Source organism: Chaetodon auriga, chromosome 22 (genome assembly GCF_051107435.1).
Source record: "Chaetodon auriga isolate fChaAug3 chromosome 22, fChaAug3.hap1, whole genome shotgun sequence".
Classification (NCBI taxonomy): domain Eukaryota; kingdom Metazoa; phylum Chordata; class Actinopteri; order Chaetodontiformes; family Chaetodontidae; genus Chaetodon; species Chaetodon auriga.
This window is the reverse complement of record NC_135095.1, coordinates 5,130,909-5,143,184: the sequence shown is the minus strand read 5'-3', so window position 1 is coordinate 5,143,184 and position 12,276 is coordinate 5,130,909. Positions and strand designations below refer to the sequence as shown.

Sequence of the window (12,276 nt, the reverse complement as noted above, 5' to 3'; positions counted from 1 at the left end):
ACACTGCAATGTCATTTTTTTAATCTTACTCTATGTTGTCTTGTTAGAAGTCTTTAGTGTAAAATGCACAGAATGAGACTGGAGACACCTAAGACCTGAGATCATATTCCATGCCCTAATATGTGGTTAGGCAACTGAGGCACATGGCTAAGGTTTGATAAAGATCATCTCTTTTAGGAGACAGGGCTGTTCTCAGCCAACTGCTGCAGTATCTTGTAAGAATTGTGCTGCTGTATGGAGTTTATAAAAGAATTGTCTGTGCTTGTAAAGTAGGATATATACATGCATGAAAAAGGACTGTCAGATGCTGCTACTGCCCAGCAAAAAGTGACTTTCTACCCAAACCTCAAGCACTGTTAGTGGCAACACTGACAAAGCATCTAACTGACTTTTAATGCCAAAACGATGTAGGAGAGATATGAGCACTTCGGATATTTTATGCTTGACCATCAATTGTCTGCAGAAATCTTATTGTAAAACTCTCGGAAGGCGTCAGCTTTTGCTCCCTTGTTGCACCATTTTCAAGTTACTGAGAGTTTTGGGAGAAGTTGTGAGAGAGACAAGGATTGCTGGAGGCAGCAATAGGACATTGGGAAAGCTCCCATTAGACATTCTGTTAGCAATACACTGCCTTCTAATCCACTGAAAGCAGAAGGCTCTTGCTGCTGTGGAGCGGTGTAGAGGCTTAGTGTTTGTGCTTGGCTCATGCTCAATGAAAATGTGCCTTTGCTTCTGGAGGCCTTTTAAGTGGTTGACATGGTTTCATTCTTTCTGTTTTTTTCTTTCTTTCTTATTTGGAGAGGTTAGTTCATGAGTCACAGAGGACTTTGGAGGAGGTGAAGGAGAGGTTCGAGTCAGGCTGGGTAATACACAGAAGAAGACAAATACTGTGTGAGCGTTTAAGGACAATATATTCTGTCTTTACCTACTTCATCAACCTTTCTTCAGTTTAATCCCCAGACAATACATGTCCAATGAGGGTCCCCTTTAAAACTCCACAGCTGGTTATGTCTTTGCTTCCACTGTTGCCCTCGGCTTCTTTGTGGAAGTTTGGTTTTAATTAATTCCATTCCCAATTAATTTTTCAAATAACTATTGTTCCACAGTTATGTTTTGTTTTCACACAGTCAGCCATTTTTATTGCAGCCAGAAAGGATAGGCAATACACTTAAACTTTAACTTAAAGTCTTACCCTCGCCCTAGGCCTCACCTTCTGGCCAGAGAACAAGGGTATACCCCTTGATGACCGAGCACAGACGAGTGTTAAAGTGGACTAATGAAATCAGACCTATTTTAAAAACATTGGCACCCACAGAGATCAAGCATGAGGGACTTTATTGCGGTGAGCAGGTCATACTGTAGGCTGCTCAGCTGCAGAGACCCTGCAGTGGAAGGAGGCTTTAATGACCTGTTGTATGGACCCCTCACTGTAAGCCATTATCAACTGCAGGAAATGTGTGTTTTGGAGCTTTACACCTATTTTTTAAAGCTGGGGCCGGTAGACAGACCTTCCTGTGGATAATTATCACATTTCAAGCAGTAAAACCTTTCTTGTTGTTGGACTCAATGGCATTTTTGTACTAAAGGGTCAAGTGTGAGTTTAAGTTTGAGTAGGTGGAGCTTTTTAGCACTAAGAGTCTACAACCATAGTAATGGCTCTTGTGCAGAGCAGTGCTTGGAGCTAAACACGCGTTCACATTGACAATACTAACATGTTGTTGGTGGCACTGGATGCAATGTTAAGGAAGGGATCACCGCAACATAACGGGAACATGTATGTCTGTGGCAAATTTTCGGTCAATTGATCCAGTAGATATTGAGGTATGTCCCTGGATAAGTGAAAACTTTGACCTTCTGGTATAGTGGTAGATGAAAAGTCAGCGGATCATTGAGGTCAATTGGAGTCATTGCAGTCCGTTGTACAGTTGTTGGGATGTATGGTTTAAAATATGGTAAAAAAAAAATATGGTTAAAAGTATATGACACCCTGCTTTTCACTCAAAGTCCAACATGTCCTCTGATCTGACAAGTAGCTCAACATTAGTTATTGAAGGTCAGTAGTTTCTTAATACAAGCCCTTTGGTACAAATGTGTCCAGTCCACTATCATATGTGTCTGCAGCATTATTTTCTTTTCTTGCATTGAAAAACATGCTTTGAGTTGAGTTTTCATTATGGCCTATAAATGTCTGAGGGGGAACCATAATTCCTCAACAAGATGAGTTTTTCCGGAACTTTGGTTTACAACCTCCCACCAGAGAGATGCGAGGGGACTGCTGGAGAGGTTATTACAATAAGTAGACTCTCTCAGGAAAAAAAAAGACCCTGCATCTGTGTGCGCATCAAACATTCCACTTTATTGTATTCCCACACCTTGTAAAAAGATAATAAAGACGACACATGTCAGCCAATAGAATCTGGAGATTCCTGGGCGGATTCAATTAGACATGAGAGGGTAGACATGGCCATCTAATTTGAACAAACACACAGCACATGCAGAGTAAGTCTTCAGAATAAGACTGACAAAGGCAGAGAGTGAAGTAGAGAGAGAGTTAGACTGAAGGAAGTGATGAAATGCAGCAGCAACAGTGATGGGCAGAGTAACCCAATAGCCCATATATTTACAGACCCACTTTGAAATTCCAGGCCCGGTGAGTCACTTTGCTGTTTTTAGTGCTGCAGTGGAGGGGGGCACAGAATTTAGAGCTGTCGGTCAGTGTGTCAGGCTGTCAGACTATTTCTGCTGCTGGAGAGGTCAAGGGCGCACTCACCTCTTTAATGTTTAAAGGGGAGCAGAAACAACATGGGGTCTGGGCAAACATGGGTCCTAAATAACAGCTGGAGACATTTTCTGCTGGAATAATTAAGACATGCCTGGAGGTATGGGACTCTATAGAAATACACAATATGTGTCAGAACATCCATGGCTGTTTTCTATGTAATCCTGCTGCACACTGGCAGCATCAAGAGATCTCTACTTCTCAGGGCTGACACATGGTAACATTCCAGAAATGCAACAGTTCTTTCACATTTTGCCTGTGTCCAATGAAAATAATGCATGTCCAACTTCAGTGAATTTTCCAGATTAACTGAGGGACTAAGTGAAAACTGTCCTATTTATTCTTACTTGTACTACTTCTAAGCTAAATAAACCATTTAAAACTGATTTGCGTGCATGGTTTTCACAGGACAGCGACCATTTGCTAGCCAGATTGACATGCTAGCTACTGTGCATAGAACACCTCTGAATGTATGGCATGTCAGGTGTGTGCCGCAGGTGTCATGTGGGTCACAGTAATGGGGTATATACACTACATATGGTGTTTCCTTAAGACTTCACAGAAGCTCAATGCATGCAGTGAAAAAAATGTGACTGCAGTTGAGGAAATATCAAATGTAAAACCTCAGATCATGAGACACAGGAACAGAACTGCAATTTCAGCCCCGGCCTTGTGAGACAATTTTAGCTTATCATTTAATTTGGCCAGCAGTCATTCAGCACAGAGCACTGCTGTAGTAATGCCTGTCATAGAAGCCATGTACTGTATGCCCTGATGGTCGGAGGGCGAATCCCCCTCTGGAGTTTTTATCCCCCCACAATCCCCTTTGATGCCCTAATGATTGCCTACACTGCCATAGTGAAAGCTTGAGATGGAGAAACTGCGCACACTGCCATGGTACCAATGTGGTAAATTCTATTACTGTGAAGTATAATAGCATGTCTTGGAAATAGGTTTTAACCAGTTTTTCTGAGGATATTTGGTGCTGTGAAGAAATGGAAAGCTACTCACAGAGGGCTGGGTGGTGCTGGAGCCAAATGAATTTTCCAGGTCTAGAGATTAGAAATACAACAGGGAGATCCCTCTTCTCCTGCTCCACTGACTCAATTAAGAGTTTAATCGGGTCTTGAACTGAGTATTGTTGATTCTTCTTACCTTCTGCTGAGAGCCCTTGTACATTCACTCCTCTGGCATCCAGGAAACTGAGGCAGGCGTCCACATTCTCGATCTGCGGAGAAGACGGCAGACATTCAGCACAAAGGACAGACGAAGCGCATGAATGTGACAATACTTAACATTCTATGAGCCTAAATGTCTCAGGCCAGAGGGCTCGGAGGACGAGGACGATCAGCGTTATTGGGCATAAAGCACATCATTGTGTGGTCATTATCCGACCCCCACTCGACCCTGGCACCCGTCTGCGTGACATACTGACCGCAGTGTATCTCCACCTACACAGCGTGGGGTGCAGCCTGCCTCAGCATGTCTCACACACGCCATATACATCCACATTGGCAGCAATGGCTACATGCAGACACCAGAGATAAATATACAGCGAATTCACATCCACACAGACAGAAACAAACACACGGGGGAAACAATGTACACACACGCACATTTGCACATAAACAGTGTGCGTGGGTCAGTGAGGCCCTTTCACAGCAGAGCAACAACTGTCACCCCTGCAAACTGGTATCAGTTTCACAAAGGCACACTGAGGTTGCAGTTATTAGGGGGATTTTTGCATTCCTTGACAGCGGCTAACGGGTGGCTGCATTAGCATGGTGGCTAGCCGCCAACGGCCCTCAGGAGGTCTGCTATGATGAAGTCAAAGGTCGGAGCGCTCTGATTCAGCGCAGTGTGCCAAGGCCACACAAAGGGCAGGCCGGGCAGTCAGTCTGACGTCCAGCAGGCAATGATGATTCATGAGCTGTGACTCCCTTCAGCTCTCTCAAGCCCCCCCCCCCCCTTTCTTTTTAATGCTCTCTCGCTCATTGTCCCTGTATCTCTTTATTAGCGAGAGGGAGACTTTGTAGAACAAGAATAATGAGTCATATCTGCACACAAGCCATTTGGCGCTTGCTGATTCTTCTCTTACTCCCACTGAGCTTAAATATATTGTCCTCCATGTCTTAATAATGTGTATTTCTGTGATATATTCAGCTGAGAGATTTAGCCCCCTCTTAATGTACAGAACACTGGAGAACATGGGCATTTACGTTGCATTTTTTTCTCCTCTTCTTGTAGTTGTAACAAGCTTCAATGTAACCGACTTTCTCATTGAAATCACAAACTATTTGTTTCACGTTTGCACTATATCAGGATACAAATCAATTAAAAGCAATTTTCACTTCACTATTTTACTATGATGACAAATAATTTGACACAATTTTCTCCTGTTCAACATGAGAAATGTGGGAGAAATGACATGCACGTCCTTTCAGTAAAAACGTCTGTTCAGTAGTTGATGTAGTTAACTCCCACGCGTGCCATCTCACCATGCAGACTGTCAAGATTTGAATAGCTGTTGCCTTGAGATTTCTACCACCCAGCAGCAATGATGTTTGGCTCTGACCTTGCTGGGACAATACAAACTCTCCTCCCAGGGAAAGGTTGAGTCAGAGCCTACAGGTGGATGCTGGGGTGGAGGCGGAGCTTTTGAAAAACAACGTCTGTTTACAGTAAAGCCAGACAGCGTGCTTACTTTTCTTATTCTGTTAATCATTGCCACCATGTTGCGTGTGTTTCAACCCAAACCATAATCTCTTTTGTGCCAAACCAAACCTGAACCAGAGCATCGTCACACTGTAAAACTACTTTATTTTTCATTTAACAGTTTTGAAAAGCACAAACAAATGATGCTGTCCTGCTGATGGTAGTGTCACATCACAGAAGGCTTCTCCTTCTGCAGGGCACCGACAAACGGCATATTTTGCAACGTAATTTGGAGAACTCGAGCAGGTGACAGCATAGCTTTCCAGTGCAGAAATGGCTGCTCGAGCGGCTCCCTTCATTGATAAGGACACTGACCGATGAGAATTTGAAGACAATTTAACTAGTTTTTCTAACCGATTTATGGGGAAGGATATCTGACTACACACGCTCCCTCTCAGCACCAGCAGTTGTTGAAGGAGAGCACTTCCTTCCCTGTCACTTTCTCTCCACAGACTGATATGTTTACACTGGCTGTATCAACAGGGAGTCCTGTGGGACAAGCAGTCACACACAGAGCTTCTCCATCTGCCTGATACAACTCACATCCTCCCACTTCCCATTGCACACACACATTCCTGCAGCGGGCGCCCTCACATGTGGGCTTCTACCTTTTCTTCAAGCATGCTGCACGCACACATGTCTGCCCGGTGCTGGGCTGTTTGATTATCCCACACAAACTCTCAGAAGTTTGTGTGTGGAGCGACATGTGCTGAGCAGCGTTTGGGAACGCTTACTCCTTTAGTCTTAATTGGACTGACCACAAGGACGATGTGGGATGTAGCGGTTCTCCAAAATAAACAGCCTATAGGAACGGATGATGCGTAATCAGCCATATTTGCATGATAACCGCCATTTTTTTCATCAAGGGACAACTCAGTTAGGCTCATTCAGTTTCAAGTATTTACAGCAAAAAGCTTGGGAGGCCTTGCATCTGCTCCACAGGCAGCGTGTGTGTGCTTGTGTGTGTGTTTGAAGGCTGGTTTAATAGCTGATAAAGACAAAAAGGAGTGAACTCATAAACACGCAGTAAATCTCTTTAGTTGGACAGATTTGAGCCTTTAAATGCTTTTTAAAGGACGGGCATCACAGACACAGACCCGTACCTTCTTCCTGTCTTCAAGTGACACTCCAGCCAGAATTTCTGAGGCTTTTCGCCCAAGCCGCTGTTTGTTTTTAGTCAGCCTTAACTCTAAAATGACGTAAACAAGCGGAATAATGATTGAAGGCGTTGATGACGGCTGGGGCACTAATGTTCCGCAGGGTTCTGGCGATGTTTAACTGCTAGTTTGGTGGGCGGTTTGGCTTTGTGGCATCCTGTAACAGCTTCTCAAGAAACCGACATCATTTATTTTTCCGACGCAGGCTGGCATCAGACAGAGCCGCATGAGCCATTAAAAGCAATTTGGAAAGGGGCATTTTGATGAGGCTCACTTCGCCCAATCATGGAGTACTTAGAGCAGGAAAAAGGGAGCGCGTTTTGAGGAGTGACAGGAGGGCACATGTGCAACACATACTGCGGGTAAGAAACTTGCCGCAAAAGCCTGGAAGAATAATGAGGGTGAGCTGTTAAGTTTCTGTGATAATCAGTTTCAATTAAGCTATGTTTCATTTACAGAGCCACAGTACAAATCAAAATATCACGTTCCAACTGACACAGGCAGCCGTGCAGAGAGGAGCTTTTACAATGGCTGGGTGACACGAGGCCTGCAGACGCGCTAATTCAACGCGTCTTCCACTTCCCGAAAATCAATGAGGAGATAGCAAGAGTGCTTTAAGCAAGGGGAAGGGAGAGTCGTCGAAAAGCTTCAGAAACACCACGTAAGAGGGTCGTGTGATGAGATTGCTGCGATTTCCAAGGTCAAGAATGAACCTTCTTTGGGTTAGCAGTGCCATAGCGGTGTTGTTGCAAGTTGTACCTGCTTCAGTTCTATTTTTGCCGACAAATATCAAATGCACGCTATGCAGATGTTGATTTTTGAATGTTTTTTCTTCTATTTCAAGTTTTCAATAATTACCAAACTAAAAACTATCTGAGTCTGTTCATTGAGTGATTGATTGATTTTTTTTTACCATGGAGAACTGAATAGAAGCCAATTTCTGCCTGAAACATAAGGAAAAATCTAAAATCAGACCATGATTTAAGTATATATGTTTTTACTGACATTTTAGTGGCTAAAAATGTAAAATCACTGGTGATCCTTCACCTTTCTTGTAGATGTATAGCTTTGTTAGCGTTTTAACAAGAAATCCCACATTTACCTGTAAGTTTGTTTTGTATCCCACTTTTTTGAGGAAATAACAACAGGAATACGTAAGAGGCTGAGCAGCTGTAAACTGGTTAGCTGTCGTTCTTTTAACATTTTCTGCTTTCCGTTTAAACCCTACTGTCCTTTTGTACTTTAAAACTGCATGGAAACACATCACATGTAATAGCGTTCTTTGGGAAAATGTGATTTTTCACTTTACTTGTGGGAAGATTTGGGTAAATCTCTACAGCAAAGTTACAGCACTTCTTCCGTGTATTATGATACTCTTTCCACAACTGGTAAAAAGTGAGACTTGGTGAGACACAAAATGAGACACTGGCTACATCTGCATGTTTGAAGCTTAATTTCCTCATGTGCCTCCTTGCCTGTGAAAAGTGTGCTGGGGCACTTTGGGCCTCTCAAAAGGCATCAAGTGACTGTTGTATGATGGCTGGAATAGGAAAGTGTTACTCCTTAGTTGCAACTGTCAAGTACAAATGGGCCAACACCTTAATTAGCACTTCCTACAGGACAGAAAACAACCTCCTTCAAGACAGGACTGGAAAACCAGGCGTTAGCGCTTTACAGCACACGAACGCAACTCAATAATTGAAGGGTTTTACCCCAAAATGCTACATATCCACTGGAAAATACATGCCACCTTAAATCCCTAAGTCGATATTTCAAAAACACAGATGACTCAAGCTTCACAAACAGAGCTATTTTGTGAGTAAGTCTTGGGCTGATGCAGATGACTGAGAGTTTTTCTTTCCAATTGCTTTTCTTTTCAGAGGAGTAATTGTTTTCTGAATGCTGTCCATGTTTATTAATATATTTTACACCCACACGCACACTGTGCTCAAACCTAGTCCTGGTGGTTGGAACCTGAATCACCAGCGGGGTCAAGGACAGTCATTCCAGGCCGCGGGTTATGTGTGTTCCCCAAGGAATCCAGACCAGCGAAGAGCTGACTGGCTTCGGTAGCATCTCTTTAGACTTCTTTTTTTTGCTTAAGGCAGAAATCAAAGTCCGGCGATGAGTCAGGGGAATCCAAATAAATCACATCAAAATCCTTTACATACGAACCACTGTGTCATCGTTTTAAGCCTCTCTCCCGGCAGATCAGAATCAATACCAGCTAAAGCTAACAAAAATGAGTTTTGCCTCACCAACTTTTTTTCCATTCAGTGCACATGGCAGAATGTTGAGCAGATAAATACACACTTCTTGCACCCATTAATTCCTCTTGGCGCTTGAAACCTAATGAAGCAGAGCTCATCACTCATGCCGAGGCAACACATATCTGGGATGTTTTTTATAGCCGGTATATACTGTACTATATTAATCATTGCCGTTGAGCTGAGCCGCTTTGAAAGCCAAACATCTACATGCAGACAAAGCCAAATCCCTCTGCTGTTGAGTTGCATCCCAAAGGTTTTGAAAACAGGAGAGAAGTATTTGTGTATCTCTTCCCATGAATAGCAAAGAGCAGAAGGACATGGCGGCTTAGAGTTGTTCACTACACTGTTAGAATCTGAAGCCAGCCACTCCTCTCGTTGTCTTTCACCTCTCCATCAACCCATTTCTTCAGACTGGGGGTCTGACACCGGTGCTTCCACTGGTCTCGTCAAAAACACTCCATTGATTCCTCTTCACCCTGCCCTATCACTCTCAGCGCGTCCAACGCAGACAGCTGCTGACAGACGATGAATCAAAACGGATCAAATGGGACAGAGCTTTAGAGCAGCTGATGGGCAGAGGGGAGGCTGGGTTAAAGGATCCTGTCTCATAATCCAGGGATCATCACTCATCATGTCAAAATCCAAAGTAAAGAAACTTTTTCTCGGCTGAAGAAATGTTTTATGCAGTATTGATCACGATGGCAGCCTCCATAATCCCTAGCCCTGACTGAAATCTTGGCTGATAGCTGAGGATACGTCTTTCCTAAAATCTTTGAAAAAGGTTATTGCTCATTTTCACAAGCACCCTCAGTTGCAAACCTCACACTGAACCTCCTGCATCCAGACTGAGCTGGCCAACTCAGGCTCACAAAGTCGGTGTTTGTATTCATAGCAGCCTAAATGTTATGAAACTGTAAACCATAAAACTTGCTCTAACACAAGAAAACCAAACTAAAATCACTCAATTCAAGTAGCTGAGGCTTCAGAGACCAAACAAGCTCCGAGCTGATTTTTATCACATCGTGCCTCATATTCATGTAAATAAAACAATCATTCTCCAGAAGAATTTCACTGGCTGTGACATTTCTAGTACCTTCGGAAACTGGTGCGCGAGCTCAGTCAGCATATAAACACGAATGTATCAGCAACAGGATCTGCGTGGCAACACAATCCTCTATCCATGGATGTGTCAATTATATATGGTGGTTCAATTTCAAATGTTTACAGCATCAAATAACTTGGAAGGCCTCCATGTGGCTTTGTGCATCTGCAGCACAGACAGAGCATGTGTGTGTGTGTGTGTGTGTGTGTGTGTGTGTGTGTGTGTGTGTGTCCACGTGTGTGGATGAGTTACAGAGAGAGAGAGACAAAGATGTTTCATGGCTGACAAAGACTAACAAGTCACCTCATTCATCTGTGGGTTAATCACTTAACATCCCTTTTCACGCTCGAGTCACATCTCGTTATCGCTTCTGTTGATGATGGCGTCTCAAAAAATAGCAAAATCCTACATTTCCCATCGTGCACACATTCATTATACCCTGCCAGCCTGGCAAGCGCCCAAGTCCTTCAAACTCGGCCACAGAAGACAGGATATAACTATTTTTACAGACCGTGTCGTCTTGTCCTGGTAAAATCGGTCCCTTTAAGGTAAAATATCACACAACGGGAAAACTTGGAAAAAGAGGCTGAGGTGCAGCGAGAACCTCGTCTCAGTTGGTGACTTTGCAAGGGGCGTTATTATCAATCTTTATCCCAGAGTAAATTAAAGAAAGCAGCAGAGGAGGATGAAAGGGCCACGATAAGCATTTCTTGATGGCTATTAAGCTCCAGCATGACTTGGCTGTCTTCTGCCTCTTGTCACGTATGCGCTGTTCCAGTCATGTTCTGCATGGGGAAACAGCCCTAACGTGATGGAGAGCGTTTCTGTTGACAGCCGACAAATTCGGCTGTCACTTCCCTGTGAGGCCGTTTCTCCCAAAAGGGTCAGAGAGGGTAAGCTGCTGACTCTTAAGGCATCTGTTTGCATAACCTGCTGACCAGCTCGGACCCAAGGTGCGAAATACCTCCACTTTTTGGTGCTACTAACCTCGATAAAAACAAAGCCTTCAACAGCATTTCTGTATGTGTTTGTATTGTATGTTAACGTACACATTAGGGCTTTGAAAAATGTTGTGCAGACTAATAATATCTGGTTTTCTGTTTCTGAACTTGGAATGCTGGTTGAAGAGGAGGCACTTTTGGAGGGCTACAATTGTGCATTCATCCCACAAGAGGGAGGCTGTGTGTGAGGAAACATTAGTGAAATGGCCTGATGTTGTCGGCTCAACAAAAAGCTGATGGAATGGGTTATGAGAAGTCGGGGTGGGAGATTTCTGGTAAAGCTTTTTGCAGCGCACACATAAAATGTTATATATTCGGCTTATTCAATGAGGATTATTGGCTGCTTCAATCATAACGTACTGACTGAATTTGCTCTGAGCCACTGGAAGTCAGGACAACGAAGCGGGGGTGCTGTAGGTAGAGTCATGTGATATATAACAGATTGTCACATTAATCCTTTGTCTGGTGTCTTACTGCTGAGCAGAGAGCGACTGTATTGTAACTTCTGCTGCATTAGTCTTCAGGCCACTGCAGTCACTGAGCATTTTCAGTGTCTCTGGCTGTGGTCTCTCACTCTCTGTGGGTGACCGGTAAAACAGTGCTGTAGATTTTACAGCAGCTTTTCCCAGATGTTAAATGTCAGATGCAGTTTCCTCTGCTGCGATGGTCAATCGGCAGTGATAAATCAGGTGCAGCAGCTGTTTGTATGAATTTTCATTCCCCTCTCCCGTATTTTGTGCCTCTGAATAGTATTGCCAGTAGCATGTAATGTGGCGCCATGGTTTCCTCCATTTTACCTGGACAAAACCTGTGTTATTTAAGTAAGGACAAACACAATTTGGCCATTTAGAACCTAAAAAAGCCTGTTCAATGCTTTTTGGGTCACGGTAAATCACATGAAAGCATGGAGGGTGCGATCCATTGTGCAGCCACTACACCAAAATCACTTCACACCCCAGCTCTGCTTCTGGCTGTTTCTCAGCCTGAGATGTCAAATATTCACCATATTCACCGACATCAGGTGCGCTCAGTTTCAGGAATTCCTCTGCTCACAGCAAGAGATGAATCAAAGCAGCTTTTACAAAGCAACGAGTTATGCCCAGGACACACTGCCTACCTGAACAGTGCGTGCGCATCGCTGAAACAGCTGCTTTTCATTTCATTTCCCATGTTAAGAGGTTAGAGGAGCCACACAGCCCTCATAAGCAGTGCGTCATCCAGAGATTTGTTGTGTCGCCTATTTTTTTCTGCT

At 43.7% G+C, this 12,276-nt stretch overlaps 1 protein-coding gene across 16 annotated transcripts in view; it reads right to left on the bottom strand.

Moving 5' to 3' along the window:
• Window positions 1-12,276, bottom strand: part of nav3 (neuron navigator 3) — a 387,811-nt gene that overhangs the window by 103,075 nt on the left and 272,460 nt on the right. For all 16 annotated transcript variants that reach the window (XM_076721935.1, XM_076721938.1, XM_076721926.1 and 13 more), the window contains one exon: window positions 3,935-4,007. In XM_076721935.1, coding sequence (XP_076578050.1) covers window positions 3,935-4,007 — 73 coding nt within the window. The remainder of the gene's footprint in view (window positions 1-3,934; window positions 4,008-12,276) is intronic.